Genomic DNA, 19,650 nt, shown 5'->3' with positions numbered 1-19,650 from the left:
ATAAACAGTTTGAAATGGCATTCACAACCCATTTTACTTTCGTAAGAGAAAATTAGGGAGGGTCTTGATTTTATCCATCTTAAATTGATTGGATTGTGAAAAGTGGTCTTTATATTACACGTGATTGGAGAAGAGGAGCTGAAAAAAAAAGGGGTTGGAGACATAAACCAAAAGTAAAGTCATTTCAGTGGCAGAGCAAGTTACTACATTGTTTTGATGAAAGATTACAAAGACAGACATTTTGAACATTTTCTCGAATAACGTGCACTGATGAATAGAGCACAATAAGATCAGGTACATATATTAAAGGAATTTTCCAGGTTCTGTACAAGTTTAGCTCAATTGACACCATTTGTGGCATAATATTGATCACCACAAAAATGTATGAATTGTCCCTACTTTAAAAAAAAGAAAATAAATAAGTCAAGGTTACAGTGAGGCACTTCCAATGGAAGTGAATGTGGCCAATATTTGGAGGGTTTAAAGGCAGAATTGTGAAGCTTATAATTTTATAAAATTACTTACATTAATTAATCTGTTAACACGTATTATTTGAGCTTTAAAGTTGTTTAAATCATCATTTTAGGGTTTGTTGACTACATCGTCATGGCAACGAAGTTATAAAATTGGCTAACTTCACAGAAAATATTAGTAATTGATTTTATCACACTGAAATCGTGTTTGCACGCATATTGTTTGCATCTTGTAACTATACTTTTGAAACAGTGAGTATTTTAACATTAAAATATTGGCCCCCATTCACTTCCATTGTAAGTGCTTCACTTGTAATCCAGATTTATTTTTAATTTGTTTAAGAAAAGAAGTGAAATTTTTGTGGTAATCAACTTTACGCCACAAATGCTGTTGATTGAGCTTAATCTCAAGAGGAGATCGGAAGTTCTTTTCCAAGTAAAGTTTCAGCTTAAATAGATCATTATTCCAAGCCATAAACATCATAATTCCTGGCCAGCACATTTGACTTGGTGCTAGCTAGTCACACAAACCTGTTCTGCACAGCACATCATTGGCTGAATAGTACAGAGAGAACACAGATGGACTGGATGTTTGTTTTAATGAATTTAAGAGACTTTTGAAATGTTGTTCCATTTATTGCCTATAAACTAATACACAGTAAAGCTACAAAATGAGAAAGATTTTCCTGTTGTTTTCATGTTTTATAGGCTTAGAGTAGAAAAATAATCAGAGGGAATTTTGGATAAATCCAATAGTATTATCACAGTCCTGCAGTTACACAGAAAAGATTTATAAAATATACAGCTCCTCAGAAATATATAACATACAATATAAACATTGCACATATTCACTGTCACATATAAAACAGACATATAGGGCACTCTGTGTGTGTGTGTGTTTGCATATGGGTGTGTATATTTGTGTGTTGAAAGGCACTACTTTATTTTTGGCTGGAGTTTCTGCCTGCAGAATTCCAAAGAAATGTGACTGGACTTCATAAAGTTACTACAACATATTAGGAATATTAAAGCAACACAAGGCCTCAGTGGAAAGACCTGAATGCATGGCACAATTTCAAGCACAACTATCTCAATGTGTGTGCATGTGGGGACATGATAGTGTCTTTTATGAAAGTGTCATGAAATTGTCTTTGGTTAACACACATGATTCTTTTGCACTTAGCATTTAAGGGTCACTCATTTTTTTGTAATTAATCTGTTTTGTTTGTTGGCATTTTACCTCAATGGCGCATTTACATATAGGTTTTGTGTGTTTAACAAACATGCTGCTGGTGGTGGTATTAAAGGTCAGGGATGAGAGATCACCAGTTGCTGTCATGGCTGCTGATGGATTGACAAGTGCTGAAGCGTTTTTTCACAATTAGACTGATGTAAGCCTTCATGAGCTTTGCAATGTCCATCACCTATACACAGATAAAAAAGGGAGAAACATATGAGCAGTGTTGAGTAAATTACTCAAAAAAGTAATCCATAACAAATTAAGAACTGTAACTGTAAAAGTAATCACATTACTAATTACTTTAAGTTACATTCTAAAACCTTTTTTTACAGATTATCCTTTGCTTTTCTGCTTAACGTCCCTTCATTAATGGTACTCTTTTGTCTGATCACTGAATAAAAAAGCTGAACTATTTGTGGTTTTTATGTCCATAGCACAAATGCTGCAGAATGAGTAACACAAAAGTGTTTAATAGTAAATAATGTATGCAATAGCAATAGTAATAGTAATGTTTGCCAAAGCAAGCACCATCCACTCATATACACACACATGGATGCAAAGAAAGTTCATACCATGTTGGTGTTGAAGAGCAGCTCACGTCCCTCCACACTGATCTTGTAGATGCTGGGCTGCGGAGCACCAAAGGACAGAATGACCTCAAATGGAAACGCCTCCAGAGGCCATGCCTCCCCACGCTTGTATACACACACACCATTGCGACTCACGCCCAACCACAGCTCTCCTGGATACACACCATCTGCACACTGACAAACAGAAAGATTGCATTCAGAACTTCTACTGACCGAAATGTGTGCGTACAGTCCAAAATTAACATTCAACAAGCATCAAATGGCCTGTTGGTAATTTTATTAGGCACTGTCATTTAATAACTGCATTGTCACAGGAGCAAAAATGTCTTATGGCTGGTAAATTTGTTTAATTCACCCACTGCTCAGTTCACGTTCTAAATTTAAGGAAGGTGTATGTGCATACATAGGGGAGACTGGGGGTGCATCTCAATCTGTGTTGTGAATCAGTAAATTATGAACACGAATTCGCACTTGCAAGGGTGTTGATCCACTGAACATTGCAACACTTATGACTCAATCGCATGTGACACGATCACAAGCTTGCACATTAAAACACAACTGTGTTAAACAACAACATCGCTGTATAAATGACACTGTCGTGCATTTTCGTTGTAGATTTTGAAAAGTACAGTGTTATTTTAAAATATAAATTACATAAATTAAGAAATAAAAATATAAAGGAGTGAATTTTTAAACTTCTAACAACTGCCACGGTATGTTTATGCATAATGACCCTTTCATGGTCATTATCGATATATGACATTACAACAACCTCTTTTAAAGAGAAAATAAGGCTTTGATTTCATTGTTTTGTACTTATGCTCATCTTAAGACATGACAATGTTTCCAGTAAGGGAATAGTGAGTAACGATGCTCCCTGGTTTTTATGGTATATCCTGGGAATTGGGAGGGAATGCTTCAGTGCACTGGAATGATTTTATGATTGAGACAGCCCTAGTAATGGCTGGCTCCGTGACCAGTGCCCTGATGGCTGAACTATGAAGCCGACTGAGATGCACCCTGGGAGTAATTATCATACGGGTAAGTTGTCACAAGGACTATATAACAGTAACAATGAGACTTGGAGTCAAAAGTCCAGTAACCGCGCCACCACGAAGACCTACAAAGTAGTGGAAATTGGGCATTCCAAATTGGGATGAAAAAAAAAAGGGTTAACTATATTATGAAGCAATGGTTTACCTAAAACCTGCTATTGGAGCATGTTGTTACAAAAGGTCAACTGTATCTTTTTTCATTGGCAATAATGGTGAAAATATTTGAAGCTTTTTTGTAGCTAAGACCTCTAGGTATGCGGCTATGCAAAAGTTGACTTTCAAAAATAAACCTACCTTGAGAAATATTCCCTGGAGTAAAATGTTCAACAACTACCCCTGGCCTCCCCTATCCACAGTTTTCTAGAGCAACCTTGAGTCTTGAAAAGCAATGTAAAAACTACCAAAGCAAAAGGTTCACGCAGAGAACAACCACCATTTAAGTAAGAGGTGGGGAATATCCAGCCACAGGACAGTATAAGGCACAAGAGACAATTTTACCCAGCCCAAGAGGCCATTTGAGTAATAATTTGAACAGCAAAAAATTGTCTTGATTCCATTAAATGTAAAATAGAATAAAAAAAAAAAATGTAATAATATTGATAACAAATTATTTGAAATAATAACAATGCAAAATATGGTTTAATAGAAAGACCTTTTTTTATTTTATTTCTTGATATGTAAACACTTTACGCATAGCCATTCATTAACGTATGTTAATTTCCATCCACAATCAGAAATTGCAAGCTACTGTATGGCCCACAAATAATTCTGTAAATACTCAAATGGCACATAGAAGAAAAAAGGTTCCCCACCCCTGATTTAAGTGTTGGAGTTGGGGTAAAAATGAATTTCAGGCTCAACTAGCTTACACTTCTTGGATTAGATTAACATCTCCTATTTATGGATCTAGCTGAACTGAAGGGGGGTGTCTTTGCTGGAAAGGTAGGACCCCCAGTTTGGGTTATATATAATTTTTTATGCGTGAACTGTGAAATAGGAGGACCACTTTATCTTAACATCATGGAAAGACGGTATTGCTTTTGCCTCTTTTAAAGGATACTGCGACTGGACTCATGAAAATACCCAAAGGCTTATTCTTGCTAATCAAAGTTGCCTATTATGTCAAAATGTGGCTGGAAAGCTTCTGATTTGTTATTTGTTTTGTTAGGACATTGATTGAAATGTAGATGCTGATTTAGTACATCCAGTCAATAAATTATCTTAAGGACGTAATGACGGGTGGGTGCTTGGAGCGCTCTTTTTTTGTTTTTCTTTTCTTGTTTATTCTTTGTTATTTTAATGCCGTTCGTTAAAGAGGTCTTATCCACCTTTTGTTCGTCTTGTATGCTTGTTTTGTATGTGGCCACATATGTGTGTGTGTGTGTGTGTGTGCGTGTGCTTGTCTTTTTTTATGTGTTCTTGGGGAAATGCTTTTTTTTTTTTTTTTACTTTTTATGGGATTTAAAGATTTGACATATGATATACATCACTGTATTGATGTTGAAAAAACATAACCTGTAAATATTACGACCCTGAGCATGTAAAATGTCTGAATATAGTAAATAATTTTTCATTTCTGCACTTAAACATAAGAAGTTTGGATAAACATCACGATGAGCTTGTCTCCCTACTCCTAAATACTAAATGCTGCTTCAACATAATTGGTTGTAGTGAGACGTGGCTAAATGACAAATCGTACATAGGTGCCTTAAACCTCGAAGACTATAAATTATATCATAAGGACAGATTTGGTAGACCTGGTGGTGGGGTATGCCTCTATGTACGTTCGAACATGCATGCCGATGTTTGCGATCTTGCTGTAAATGATAATCATACAGACTCTCTTTTTATTGAGATAAAAAATGACAAAGGTAAAAACATTATTGTGGGCGTAATTTACCGCCCCCAGATTCTGATTTAAATATTTTTAATAATAAACTAGAAGAAATTCTATTACACATAAATAAATTAAACAAAGACTGCGTCCTCCTTGGAGACTTCAATATTGATGTCTCCAAGGACGATGCAGTCAAAAACTTGATTTGTGAGTATTTGAGTCACAAATACTTCTACAACTGTTATTGACACTATTGTCACAAATATACGAAATGTTAAGCTTGAATCAGGAGTTTTACTTTCTGATATGTCTGATCATTACCCAATAATGCTGTATTTTAATTTTGATTATAAATGTTTACCCTTATGTCACCCGATAAAAATCGAACAATGTATCAACTTAAGGCAAGTCTGCAAGCTAAAGCATGGAACACTGTTTATTGTTGCTGTGATCCTGACACTGCATATGTTCTCTTACGAGAGGTTCTCTCGTATTGCGTAAGCTAGCTTACGCTACGGGAAAGATTAATCTTTTCTGAGATATTGAAGCCAAAAAATTATCCTTAATTTTGTATCATTTGTCAACGCAGTGCAGCAACTGCAGACCTTGAGCGGGCTAGCTAGCGAGCTCATTGGTTGCTCTGCGGCAACTGCTGCAGCCTATAGACGAACTTGGCGAACTCGCGTCCAATGAGAGGCGTCCGCGCGCTACTGCATTCAAAGCCCGCAAAATGGGCGTGGCTAGAGTGCATATAAGCGTAGTTCGTAGGCTGGAACCCTGATTTTCATCTCTTCAGCGAAGCTCTTTGCATCTCTGAACTGGAAGCCGCGTCGCCGTTCGAGGGGCATCTAGCAAGCTTGGACAGCGCTCGAAGAAGCCGGCCGTCTCCGCCACCTTCAGCCATCCTGCGAGCTACGCCATCCGGCGACGTATCCTTTTTTAGCGCAAGCTAGTTCTTAACGAACTTCACAAAAGAGTAACGAGCGTCTTTTTTAAGGTGCCTCACACCACTTGCGCTTCATGCCGCGCCCCTCTCAGCACCGGAGACCGCCACATCATCTGCGCTCTCTGCCTGGGACTGGGGCATGCAGAGCTCGCCCTCGCTGAAGGCGGATGCAACCTCTGCGAGGAGCTTCCGATGTCGACCCTGCGGGCTCGACTCGAAGCGCTCAGAACCGAAGCTGCCGCGCCGCCTTCCGTTCCGCCGCGCAGGAAAAAGCGCCGCTCCCAAAGGCTGCCAGAACCGGTGATAGAAGCGACTGCCTCGCCGGAGCCTCTCCCTCGAGCATCGCTCTCACCCTCCCCGCCCCGGGACGCGCAGTTGCCGCCCAGCGGCCGCACTGCGGCCATCTCGGAGGACGAGGCATAGGATAAGGGCTGTTCCATCATGGCTTCGGACAGCGAGGAGTGGTCAGGCTCCCACGCCTCCTCCTCGGCCCAGGAATCCAGCAGGACCCGCGCCGAGTCGAAGGGAACTAACACGTCTCCTCACACAGGCCGTCGACCGCCTCGGGCTCGAGTGGTCACCGCCCCTGAGCAGGCTCCCAACAGACTCGACGGCTGCTTTCTTCAGAGCCGTCGCCGCACAACACCCGCGGCCCGGGCCGCTCCCTTCCTGCCGGAACTCCACACTGAGCTTGCAAAGTCGTGGAACGCGCCTTTCTCGGCCAGGATCCGTTCCCACGTCTCCACCCCTTTCGCTTTGGTGGACGGCGCCACCGAGAAGGGCTACTCCTCCATCCCCCCGGTCGAGGATTCGGTAGCAGCACACCTTTGCCCGCCCTCCGCGAGATGGCGGTCTAAGCCAGTGCTCCCGTCTAAGGCCTGCAGAGCGACTTCCGCCTATGTTGGCCGCGCCTATTCCGCCGCCGGCCAAGCCGCATCTGCTCTGCACTCCATGGCCGTCTTACAGATCCTCCAAGCGGACCTTCTTCGGGAGTGGGATGAGAAAGGCAGGCACCCAGAGGCTGTTACAGATCTAAGAAGCACGACGGACCTCGCCCTTCGCGCCACCAAAGCTGCAGCCCAAGCTCTAGGGAAGTGCATGGCCTCGCTGACTGTGACCGAGAGACACCTGTGGCTAACGCTAGCCGACATGGGAGAAGCAGAGCGCTCCATGTTCCTCAACGCACCACTCTCTCCGACCGGTCTCTTCGGCTCCGCGGTGAGTGGCATTGTTGACCGCTTTTCAGAAGTCCAGAAAGCCACCCAAGCCATGAACCTCTTCCTGCCGCGTCGCGCTAGCTCCTCTGCAGGCCGCCCACGTGACCAGCCTCCTGCACGAGCCTCTTCACAGCGCCCAGCTCAACAAAGTCAGACTTCTCAGCGTCGACAGGGCGGCCGCCCTCAATTGCGCTCAGACAGCCGCCGCAGACCGCCGCCCCCCCGCGGGCCTCGGTCTAAGGTTGCGCTGAAACCTGACCAACCGAAGTCCTCCTAGCCTTGTTGAAAAAACGACGGCTCAGTCCGCGCCGGCCAGACCACCGTCAAAGCTTCGCCCCTGTCAGTCCCCTCTCTCAGGCTACTACAGTGGTGGATTCAGCAGCCAACAAGCCGGTGATACTGCCCGCTTGCCTGCACTCAAACGCCGTTTTCACGGCAACCCAAAGAAATCTTGTAAAGAGCAAACATGCCTTATGTGTACAAAATGTGCCCACAATCCAGTGTTCACCCCTACACACAAGCATTACACTTCCCGTGTTCCTATCAGAGCCCACTCACATAAAGCGGACACAGCCCGCTCGAGTGTTAGAGTCAATAAACGCGCCCACGAATCCGTGCGCGCGCCCCTTCTCTGGCCGCTCTGTCACACGACCAGCCTTATGTGTAGAAAATGGGCCCACAATCCAGTGTTCACACAAGCATTACACTTCCCGTGTCCCGATCAGAGCCCACTCACATAAAGCGGACACAGCCCGCTCGAGTGTTAGAGTCAATAAACGCGCTCACGAATACGTGCGCAGCACCCATTCTCTGCCCGCTCTGTCACACGGCCAGCAAACACTTCTCTGTATGTAAGTCCCGTGCCCGTGACTATGCTCGCGCATCACTTAACAGATGTGACTCTTTCCCCATTCAACTCAATCGGGAAGTCACTCACAGAACAGCCTGTCCCTGCTGTCTGCGAGCAGTCATGCATAAGCACAGTAAGCGGCTCACACATTCTGTTCAGCGGCTGTGTGCAGCAATCAGGGCGATTTGGCCAATCACCCTCTAGCTGCTACGCTTCAAAGCATGGGAAGCTATCCCAGGGATATCCAAATGGGTGTTAAGCACAATAAAACAGGGCTATTTGCTACAGTTCGATTGTCGCCCTCCCTGCTTCAGAGGGCGGCTCGAAACTATTGTGAACACGGAAGCAGCCTGCGTGCTTCGTTCAGAAATAGCAAACCTTCTGTGCAAAAGGGCCATAGAGAAAGTGCCGCCTTCGCTGAGCGAGTCGGGGTTTTACAGCCGTTATTTTCTTGTTCCCAAGAAAGACGGCGGCCTCAGACCAATATTAGATCTCAAGGGTTTGAACAAGGTGCTTGCAAAAAGACAGTTCAAAATGCTTACAATCAGGAAACTCCTCGCGCATACGCGCCAGGAGGACTGGTTTATCTCTCTCGATCTGAAAGATTCCTACTTTCAGATTCAGATAAATCCCCATCACAGGCCATTCTTGAGATTTTCCTTCGACGGCCAGGTTTATCAATACACCGTCCTTCCGTTCGGCCTGTCTTTAGCACCCCGTACTTTCACGAAGTGCATGGATGCGGCGCTCGCACCCCTGCGGAGTCAGGGCTTGTGAATTCTGAACTATTTGGACGACTGGCTGATTATGGCACAGTCACATACGGAGCTTCTGTCTCACAGAACAGTTCTCCTCAGCTATCTGAACAGTTTGGGTCTTGCAGTCAATTGGACCAAGAGCTCACTACAGTCAGGCAATTTCCTTCCTTGGAATAGAACTAGACTCCGTGGCAATGACGGCTCGCTTATCTACACAGCGCGCGCGCCGTGTTCAGCGACTAGCCGCGTCCTTTCAGATGAACAGCCTCACGCCTCTGAAAAAATTTCAGAGAGTGCTAGGTTACATGGCCTCAGCCGCAGCAGTACTTCAGCTGGGTTTACTGCACATGCGCCCGCTTCAGCATTGGCTAAACACCCGCGCGTCTCGCCGGGCTTGGGCCACAGGCCGCCAGCCAATCAAGGTGACTCAGACCTGTATTTCAGCTCTGCAGCCCTGGACAGTGGCCGAATGGTATCAGCGGGGAGTGACGATGGGAGCTGTATCTCGCCGAAAAGTCATCTCGACAGACACGTCCAACACGGGTTGGGGCGCGGTCTGCGAGGGCTCTCCGGTTTTGGCCTATGGTCAGTTCAGGAAAAGCTCCTTCATATAAATTGTCTGGAAATTATAGCGGTCGAGTGCAGCGCTATGCGCTTTCTCCGGTCATTCAGGGTCACCACGTCCTGGTCCGTTCGGACAACAGATCTGTGGTATCCTACCTAAACCGTCAGGGCGGTGTCAGATCCAGGAACCTCTTCCATCTGACGAAACGCATACTGAGTTGGTCCCAGTGCCACCTACGCTCGCTGAGGGCGACGCGCGTGCCAGGCCACCTGAGCGATGGCCCAGACAGACTGTCCAGAGACAATATTCCTCCAGGGGAATGGTCCCTGCACGCTCAAACAGTCCAGAAGTTATGGCGCATATTCGGCAGAGCAGAGATAGACCTCTTTAGCGTCAGAAGAGAACTCTCACTGCCCAATACTTTTCTCGAGCGAGGGCAGCTGGCCCAGGACTGGCCCAACTGCCCGCTTACGCCTTCCCTCCCGTCTCGCTATTGCCACAGGTAATGCAGAGGATCAGGGAAGCAGCGTCACTCAGTGCTCCTCATAGCCCCGCGTTGGGAGAATCAGACATGGTTCCCGGAGCTTACGCAGCTGTCACTGACAGCGCCGTGTCCCATCCCAGTGAGAGCAGATCTCCTCTCTCAAGCTCGCGGCACGATCTGGCATCCCCACCCAGAGCGCTGGGCGCTGCACGCGTGGGTGATCAACGACTACCCGTCGCTCTGCCAGAAGGTGTAATAAACACCATCATACACGCTAGAGCCCCTTCCACGAGAAGACTCTATGCGTCAAAATGGTCTGTGTTTTCAAAATGGTGCACCGACAGAGACCTGGACCCACGGACATGTGGGGTGTTGTCGCTGCTCGTGTTTTTACAAGAGCTGCTGGATAAGGGCAGATCCCCATCCACGCTCAAAGTGTATGTGGCGGCCGTCGCGGCATTCGCTGAACCCCTGCACGGCCAGTCACTGGGAAAAAACGAGCTGGTCATCTGCTTCCTCAAGGGAGCTAGAAGAATGAACCCCCCCGCGCCCCCCATCGGTTCCTATCTGGGATCTTTCTATAGTTCTCGAAACTATGAAAGCCCCCCTTTCGAACCGCTTCAATCCGTGGATTTGAAATACCTTTCACTCAAAACCGTTTTTCTGACTGCCCTGTCATCAGTCAAACGTGTGGGAGACCTTCACGCACTGTCTGTCAGCGCTGCGTGTCTTGAGTTCGGACCAAGTGACTCCAAGGTAATTTTAAAGCCTAGACACGGCTATGTTCCCAAGGTGATCGGTACTCCTTTCAGAGCACAGGTCATTTCCCTATCGGCGCTGCCAGCATCCGATAGCGAACGCGACGCCAAGCTCCTTTGCCCAGTCAGAGCACTGAGATTGTATACTGCGCGCTCCGCCTCTTTCAGACGCTCTGAGCAGATTTTCGTTTAGTTCGAGGGCGCACCAAAGGTCTGCCGCCTCGAAACAGACACTGTCTAGATGGATAGTGGACGCTATTGCTGCCGCATACGGCGTCAAAAGACCTGCCATGCCCGTTGGGCATTAGGGCTCACTCCACTAGAAGCATGGCCTCATCGTGGGCATGGTCCAGCGGGATTTCCATTCACGACATATGTGTGGCAGCGGGCTGGGCTTCCCTCCACCTTTGTCAGATTTTACAATCTGGAAGTGCCCGCCCTGCAGGCAAAACTACTAGCGGTTTAATACGCTACAGCTCCCCTGGTGAGCTGCACTGATGGGACTCATTCCACACAGACCGGCACCGCCGCTCTGTCGTTCCCTTCCCACTATGTGCTTATGTATTACACACACACTGGCCCGCACTCTTGCCGGCCAAATATTATTTCCCCACTCACAAGGGCTCCCCGGGTCCCCCACCCCGGGGCTCATGCAGAGGATGCTTGGCGCCGACGGTGTTGACAATGGGTTCCGTGAGCGTAAGCTAGCTTACATAATACTGAGAGAACCTCTCGTAAGAGAACGAATCGGTTACCTAACGTAACCTCGGTTCTCTCTAGATGAGGGAACAGTATTGGCGTAGCCGGCCGTGCTTCAGCGCCACCAGCGACTTTCGCTTCATTCAATGAAAACCAGGGTTCCAGCTTACGAACTACGCTTATATGCACTCTAGCCACGCCCATTTTGGCAGGCTTTGATGCAGTAAGCGCGCGGACGCCTCTCATTGGACGCGAGTTCGCCCCAGTTCGTCTATAGGCTGCAGCAGTTGCCGCAGAGCAACCAATGAGCTCGCTAGCTAGCCCGCTCAAGGTCTGCAGTTGCTGCACTGCGTTGACAAATGATACAAAATTAAGGATAATGTTTTGGCTTCAATATCTCAGAAAAGATGAATCTTTTCCGTAGCGTAAGCTATCTTACGCAATACTCGTTCCCTCATCTAGAGAGAACCGAGGTTACGTTAGGTAACCGATTAGATTTCTTGGTAAATGAAATAACCGACTCCATTCGTTGCTCCATTCCTATAAAAACTGTTACACGCAGAAGGGCAGGACACAAACCCTGGCTAACAAGGGCAATCTTAAACTCTATTAAACAAAAGAATAAACTTTACCAAATATATGTTAATAAACCACATATAGAGAATAAAACTAATTACAGTGTTTACAAGAATAAATTGGTATATATAATCAGGAAAAGCAAATATAGTCACTATTCTGAACTTATAAAAACCTCGCAGGGAGACTCTAAGAAATCATGGAAAGTGCTGAATAATGTTTTGAATAGGGACCATAAAGATACCGTGCTCCCAGATACAACAAATAATACTGATCTTGCTAATGAATTTAATAATTACGTTGTATCAATAGGGGCAAATCTCTCAAAAAACATTACGCAACCACATAGTGTCTCTTACCAACAATATATGTCAGGCAATTATCCAAACTCCTTCTTCCTAAAGCCTACTGACGCCATTGAATTGTATAATATCATAATGGCTTTGAAGAGCTCAAATTCTGCTGGAGAAGATGAAATTAGCAGTAAAATATTAAAAAGTACTGCCAAAGAAATAATTGAACCACTTACACATTGTATTAATCTTTCACTGCTCACAGGAACTGTTCCCAAAATGACAAAAATTGCAAAAATAATTCCGATTTTCAAAGCGGGTGATAAAAATGACATAATAAATTATCGTCCCATATCCATTTTACCAACTCTTTCTAAAATATTGGAAAGAGTGGTTTATAATAGACTTATTAATTATCTTAATACATTGAACATACTTAACCCATCCCAGTATGGCTTTAGGAAAAAACACACCATCTGTATGGCGATCCTTGATCTTACTGAAAAGATCAATGATGCCATTGAAAAGGGGGAATATGGTATCGGTATATTCTTAGACCTTTCAAAGGCCTTTGATACCATCGACTTTACCATATTACTGTATAAAGTGCACCATTATGGAATTAGAGGTCAACCACTGAATTGGTTCAAGAGTTAATTACACCAGAGGCAACAATATGTAACTATCCACGAACAGACATCAGAAAACAAACACATTCAATGTGGTGTTCCACAAGGATCCATATTAGGTCCTCTCCTCTTTATTATTTACATTAATGATCTGGAAAATTCCTCAAAGATCCTTCATAAAGTAATCTTTGCAGATGACACTAACTTGTTTCTATCACACAAAAAAGAATTTGAACTTCAACAACTACTTAACAAAGAGCTTCAGAATGTGGATAACTGGTTCAAAGTAAATAAACTATCTATAAACACCAGAAAAACAAACTACATAATATTCTGTCCAAACAAAAAACAACTTAATTTCGATGATCTAAATTTCCAGATTAAAATAAACGGAGAGGAACTAAAGAGAGTGAAGACGACTACATTTTTGGGTGTCTTTATAGATGATCACCTAAACTTTAAACACCATATTGAATATCTTGTCAAAAAGCTATCAAAATATGTTGGTCTGTTTTTTAAGCTTAGACATCTGCTTCCTCATGCAATATTACTTACTCTTTATAAAACCCTCTTTGAACCCCATTTAAATTATTGTAATATTATATGGTGCAATACTTATTACACTTACTTAAAAAAATCAGAAATTCTACAAAAAAAAATCATTCGTGCCATATCATGGTCTGATTCCAATGCTCCAACTCGTTCTATTTTTCTTAGGTACGGTATTTTAAGACTAACTGAATATAATATGTTTCACAATGCATGTACTATGTATCAGGTGGTCTTTGGATTGAATGGCAGTTTGTGTGAGCTTGTTCCCATCCGCTATCCCCGGCACACTTACCTCACTAGAAACAAGCATATTATTACTGGTAAAAAACGGAGATTAAAAAGCACTGGTATGAGTGTAGTGTGCCGGGGACCGCGGATTTGGAACGAGCTGGATGAAAATTTGAAAAATTCAAGCTCTTTTTTTTCTTTTAAAAAAAATCTCAAGAAACAATTATTAAGTTTGTATTCATCTTCTTGATGTATGTACTACTTCTCACTCTGCATGTATGTCAGTGTTACTCTTACAACCTCAAGGTAAACTGTCAACAAAATTGTACTTGTTAAATGGGATCCCATATTATGTGTTGTTTGAATGTCATGTATTAAATGTTTTATATGTAGGCCACACATTAATTCATTTTTTTTTTTTTTTTTTTTGATTGTCATGGCCCGCGAGCATAAGCTTTAGATAGCTTCTTTGGGGACCAGTTCACATGCATGATCAATTCTTTGTTTTTTGTTTTATCTTAAGTGCATATGAATATATGTGTATGTGAATAAAATTCTTCTTCTTCTTCTTCTAGTTGTTGGCTGTCATAACAACTTAAGGTAGTTAATCATATCAACATAAATAACCTTGGACCATCGCTTCTTGTCATCTACCCACTCAGGGGGGGGGCATCGTCTACTCAACTTTCTGAAGTATCGGCTCTATTGAGCCACATGTTTTTTGATGAGTTTTACAAATGTAGTACTTCAAACATCACATTACCCGCTAAGAATACACGTCGATGGGAAAACACTGGAGACCGTGTTTGAAAACAGGCCAATCATGGAACACTTCCGCATTCAGGAAAAGGTGGATATGTCTGTGTTTGTGTGTGTATTCTCACCTCTACATCAAAGAGGGTGGAGCCATATCCCTGCCATTCTTTGATGAGACTCATGTATTTGTTCATGGCCTGGTCCTGTTCCATACCCTGCAGCTTACGCCATTTCTCAACCAAACAACTCCTCAGCCCCGCCTTCTCATCTTGAAACCAAGCCTCTATGGATGCAGGCCCCTCCTCCGAGCGTTGTCGCCCCAGTGACCCTCGGAAGCTCCGTCTCAGCGTGCCCTCCAAGAAACTACCCCTTTTCCTTTCTGTGGAAGGAGTGGAACTGCTGTTGCCAGATGCAAAGCACCGTGCAGACTGCTGGACTCTAGCACGCAGACGGGCCATCGGGAACACCTGCTCCAACTCGGGCATGGGACTATGGGTAGTGTAGTCTCCTAATAGATACTGAAGCCGAAGAGCAGCCAGGAACTGTAGAGTCTCTTCTGGGGCTGGATACTGACACCTGATGACAGCTTCATGAGCCTGCAAGAGAGAAAAAGATTTGAGGTGTTTGGAGGTGAGCCATCACCTGTCTAAAATCTGATTTTAAGTTGACTAACCAAAGGTTAATTTATAAAAAAATATATATTTTAGAGATCAACCAATATATCGGTTTTACTGGTGCAGATATAATTTTTGAAATATCGGTTATGCTCAAAAAGGGGGTAGTTTGGAGCCACTGTATGTGTTTTTAGGGCAGATACTAAACTGAAATCTGACCTGCTCGAACATGAATGCAAACTCCACACTGTCGGTAGGAACATTCTCGGGTTCTAAGAAGCAAAAAAGTTTAAAATAGAACTTCCATCCCTCTCCTTCCTGTCCTTTATTTGCCAACCTGAGAAAAAACAGAGCGAGAGTGAGATAAACAGATTAAAGGCTATAAAAATGTAGTTAAGCTAATGCCTGACAATGGTGGTTTGGGGTGAGACTTACTTCTCAAACTTGGCGAGGATGTCAGCCACCACAGTCTTGCTCTCTATGGCTCTCTCTGTGGTGTCATTATATTCAAACAGAGCGAACATGTTCCTACAATTCTCCATGGAGAGACCTTTCAGTAGCTTCTCAACCACCTAGAGACCAGCAGACACAAATACAAAGGTTAACCTGAAATTGATTCATACTCGTAGACTTACATTGATGTGTTTATGTGTTTGGTTTGTGTGTGTACCTCTCCTGCAGTTGTATGTGAGTTAATGGTGATTTTACAAGAGCCTCCACCATGACAGTAGACTACTGATGTAATTTCCTGTCTGCTGAGAATGGCCCTCAACTCCTCCTGAGAAGGAACGTACTCACGTCCATGCACACGGCGCAAGGCGTCTTGGGAAAATGTAGCATACCGATCCATCTCTGTGCCTGGGTACAGCTCTCGTGTCCTGAGTAGAACATCACTATTGATTACAATGCTAGAAAGACTATTTTTTTGATGTTTCACATGAAATTCTGGTAAGGGTTTGTTCATGACTCCTTACTCAAAGTATTACACTTCTGCAATGAATTCAATGTACAGGTTCCATTCAAATATATAAGGTTCAGAAATGTTATGCTTTCTAGAACTTCAATCAATCTTGGCCACCGATTTAGACACACATCTCATTCCAAACCTGTGCATTCTGTCTCTCTTTAAAAATATTGTGACACCTAGTGGAGTGGATGCAGCATCACTCAAAATCAACAGTTTTCAGCTACAGATGTCATTGTAGAAATTCATTACACAATCAGCCATGATTCATTTAATCCAAGAGTGAAAGTGTCCAATAACAAGATGGTTAATGATATTAAGTAAATAGTATTCAGATGGTCTTGTGAATCTAAAATGGCAGCCCCCATGAGGGCTCCCCTCCCCCATGTAGAATAAAACAGCATTTATAAGGTTACTGATTTGACTAGTTTCATCATATCATGTGAGTGGCCATTATTTTATGTTTCATAATTACAATTTATTTCTTTATAGTACATTTTTTTAATGGGAAAAACATTACTGAGTGCACCTTTAAAGGAACATTCTGGGTTTAACACAATTTAAGCTCAATTGACAGCATTTGTGGCATAATGTTGATTAATACAAAAGATAATTTCAACTTGTCCCTCCTTTTATTTAAAAAAAGAAAAAATCAAAGTTACAGTGAGGCTCTTACAATGAAAGTTAATGGGGTCGATTTTTGGAGAGTTTAAAGGCAGAAATGTTAAGCTCATTTTTTAAAAGCAATTAATTCTTCTGTTAAGATTTGTGTATTATTTGAACTGTAAATTTGTTTAAATGGTCATGTTTGTTGTCGTTTTAGGGTATACAGTGTTACGTCCTCATAGCAACGAAGTTGTAAAATGGAATCTAACTTTACAAAGTTAGTAAGTGATATTATCACACTAAAATCATGTTAACACCACTGATCTATATATATAGATCAGTGGTTAGCACACATCTTGTTTACGTCTTATGGCTATACCTTTAAAACAGTAAGTATTTTTAAGTTTACGGATTGGCCACATTCACATTCACCTCGATTTCTGCATTTTTTTTAAATAAAAGGATGGACGAATCGAAATTCCTTCTTGTGGTAATCAGCATTATGCCACAAATGCTGTCGATTGAGCTGAACTTGTATTGAACCGGGAATATTCCTTTAAGGTAGGTTGACAGAGCAAAATACTCTAAGAACACATACTAAACACATACACTCATTTGCATACACACACACACACACACTGACCTCTTCATGTGGAATTTCAGGTATTTAAGGATGCTTCTAGAGGCGGGACTAAACGTGCAGCACATGCAAGCCATGATTTGCCAGCCACTGATATGGGCAGGCCCAGCAGGTTTTGGGGGGTGTGCAGTCTGCTTGATAAGCTGGCAGAAGAGTTCATCTCTCAAGGGTCTGAGGTCATGAACTGTCTGTATGAGACTCTGAATGTGTGGTATGGGATTAGCCTCTCCCTCCAACTGATGAAGAACACTGAAGAGCTTCAGGGCTTCAGCCTGCAGTGAGCTGTAGCTTCTCCCTTTGTCAGCTAACAATAACACACATACAGAGTGAGATTCAAGCCTTGCCATACCGGTAACAGATGCACTTTTCCATTAAGGGTTAATTTTTTTTCTCTTCTGAAGCAATATGATAGGTGTGGGTGAGAAACTGATCAATACTGAAGTCTTTTTGTACTATATTTTTCTACCTGCCCAGTAGGTGGCGATATGCGTGAAGAATGTGAGTTGCCAAAAACATAAGAAAAATGCGAAGTGAAAGATTTAGTGGAGATTTATGGTAAAACATTTCTTAAATATTAATCTGTTTCTCACTCACTCCTATTATATCACTTCTGAAGATGTGGATTTGAGTCGTATGGATTACTTTTATGCTACCTTTATGTGCTTTTTGGATCTTTAAAATTCTGGCCACCATTCACTTGAATTGAATGGAGCAACAGAGCTTAGATATTCTTCTAAAAATCTTAGTTTGTGTTCAGCATTAGAAAAAAGTCACACACTTCTGGAATGCCATGAGGGTGAGTAAATATTCTAATTCTAACTCTTTGGTATTGGACACTGGTGCACGCTGTGTATGTGTGTGTGTGTGTGTTACTCACAGCTATGCTGTGTGTCTCCATAGGGTAAGGGCAACAGTGCAGTATGTAGAGGGTGGCGTGTATAACGCAGTATTGGGTTCCTCTTGTAGATTTGCTCCACCACCTCTGAATTCAGACAGTTCTCCTGAAAGCACACATTCACATAACATAAAATACATAATTACAACAGCATATCAAGAGATTGTTACAAACTAAAAACATAAAATCTATCAGTGCATGTGTGTGATACCTTAATGTCCTGTATAAGTTGCTGTGTGTGTGTGTCCATGAGTGGTTTGCTGTCGATGACGGTCTGTACAGCACTGGCCCATCGACTAGCTTCTGTCTGCAGCTTAGAATACAGCCTGTATGAATGCTTACGACCAAATACGCTTACATTCCAGTAGCCTAGACACACACAGGACAGAGTTTAAGAGGGATTTGCTCATCTATCATGCAATGTTTTGTTGGGATACTTTTCAATGTTGTGAGTATACGTGTGATGGTTGTGTATGCTAACCGGTCTCCTTGAAGACTCTTTCGTCAGGAACAATTACAGAGCAGAGGCTGTTAAGCACTAAAGAACCCATTTTCAGAGCATTTCTTTCCGAGCTTTTATAATAATCTACAGAATTATGAGTCAGCACAAACCAACGCTTCTTCAATTTAAGATTGCCACGACTGCTGCCTCGAATCTCTTTATACAGCCAACCTGAAAACCACAAAAAGTAAGAGAGTTGACATACAGTATTTTCATATTCAAAAACTCAAGTTTTTAAAAATAGCTCGAAAGCATTTACAGGTGAAGTTGACCTTGGTGTTAAAGTAAGAGCAAACTTTTGATTCAGAAATGAACCTTTCCATTAAGTGGCTTTCCATTAAATTCAGAGCATGTCTTTTGACTTGTATATGAGTTGGTGAACTCTTACCCCTGACAATAAACTCTTGTCCCTGTACACGTGTGTCTCCTTTAGTGCGCTGCAAAAGTGTAATCCAGTGATGCATTTCTTCTGCTGATTCTGCCATGCAGTGCAGCAGTCGATGAGCTGTAATTATCACAAAAGAGTTTGGCCTGCAGAGAGAGAAAGAGTGACACATATTGTAATTTGAACACAACAAGGCAATTAGTCTCTACTTTTCTTTTCTTTCTTTCTTTTTTATCTATGGTCCTCATTCTTGGGTAATAATTATGAATTCAGTGCGCCAATTCACTTCCCATCATGCAATTCCCTTTTTACATTTTTTTGTTTTTGAAATTCAGAAATAAGATGCTCTTTTGTGCACCATTGTGGACCAAGTCCAGCATACTTATGATGTCAGATTGTTATGCTCCAAAAAGTATGTAAAAATATAAAAAAAGTATTTTGATCTTGCTCATCCCTTTTGGATTGGAAGCAGATGTGGCATCAGGAAAGTGTCAAAATAATATACAACACTGTGCAAAGGTTTCAGGCAGTGAAAAAT

The 19,650-nt window shown here is 42.8% G+C and overlaps 1 protein-coding gene across 1 annotated transcript in view; it reads right to left on the bottom strand.

The window, feature by feature from the left end:
• Positions 1-1,069: 1,069 nt before the first annotated feature.
• myo10 (myosin X) overlaps positions 1,070-19,650 on the bottom strand; it is an 87,882-nt gene continuing 69,301 nt past the window's right edge. The window contains exons 31-41 of the mRNA XM_052129042.1: positions 19,116-19,258; positions 18,707-18,898; positions 18,437-18,594; positions 18,208-18,331; positions 17,334-17,634; positions 15,791-15,998; positions 15,556-15,692; positions 15,340-15,457; positions 14,635-15,102; positions 2,286-2,477; positions 1,070-1,897 (exon numbers count right to left, since the gene is read on the bottom strand). Of these exons, the coding sequence (XP_051985002.1) occupies positions 1,796-1,897; positions 2,286-2,477; positions 14,635-15,102; positions 15,340-15,457; positions 15,556-15,692; positions 15,791-15,998; positions 17,334-17,634; positions 18,208-18,331; positions 18,437-18,594; positions 18,707-18,898; positions 19,116-19,258 (2,143 nt within the window). The 3' untranslated portion in view covers positions 1,070-1,795. The remainder of the gene's footprint in view (positions 1,898-2,285; positions 2,478-14,634; positions 15,103-15,339; positions 15,458-15,555; positions 15,693-15,790; positions 15,999-17,333; positions 17,635-18,207; positions 18,332-18,436; positions 18,595-18,706; positions 18,899-19,115; positions 19,259-19,650) is intronic.

This window comes from Xyrauchen texanus, chromosome 6, assembly GCF_025860055.1.
Source record: "Xyrauchen texanus isolate HMW12.3.18 chromosome 6, RBS_HiC_50CHRs, whole genome shotgun sequence".
NCBI classification, from domain to species: domain Eukaryota; kingdom Metazoa; phylum Chordata; class Actinopteri; order Cypriniformes; family Catostomidae; genus Xyrauchen; species Xyrauchen texanus.
This window is presented reverse-complemented; position numbering and strand designations above follow the sequence as displayed.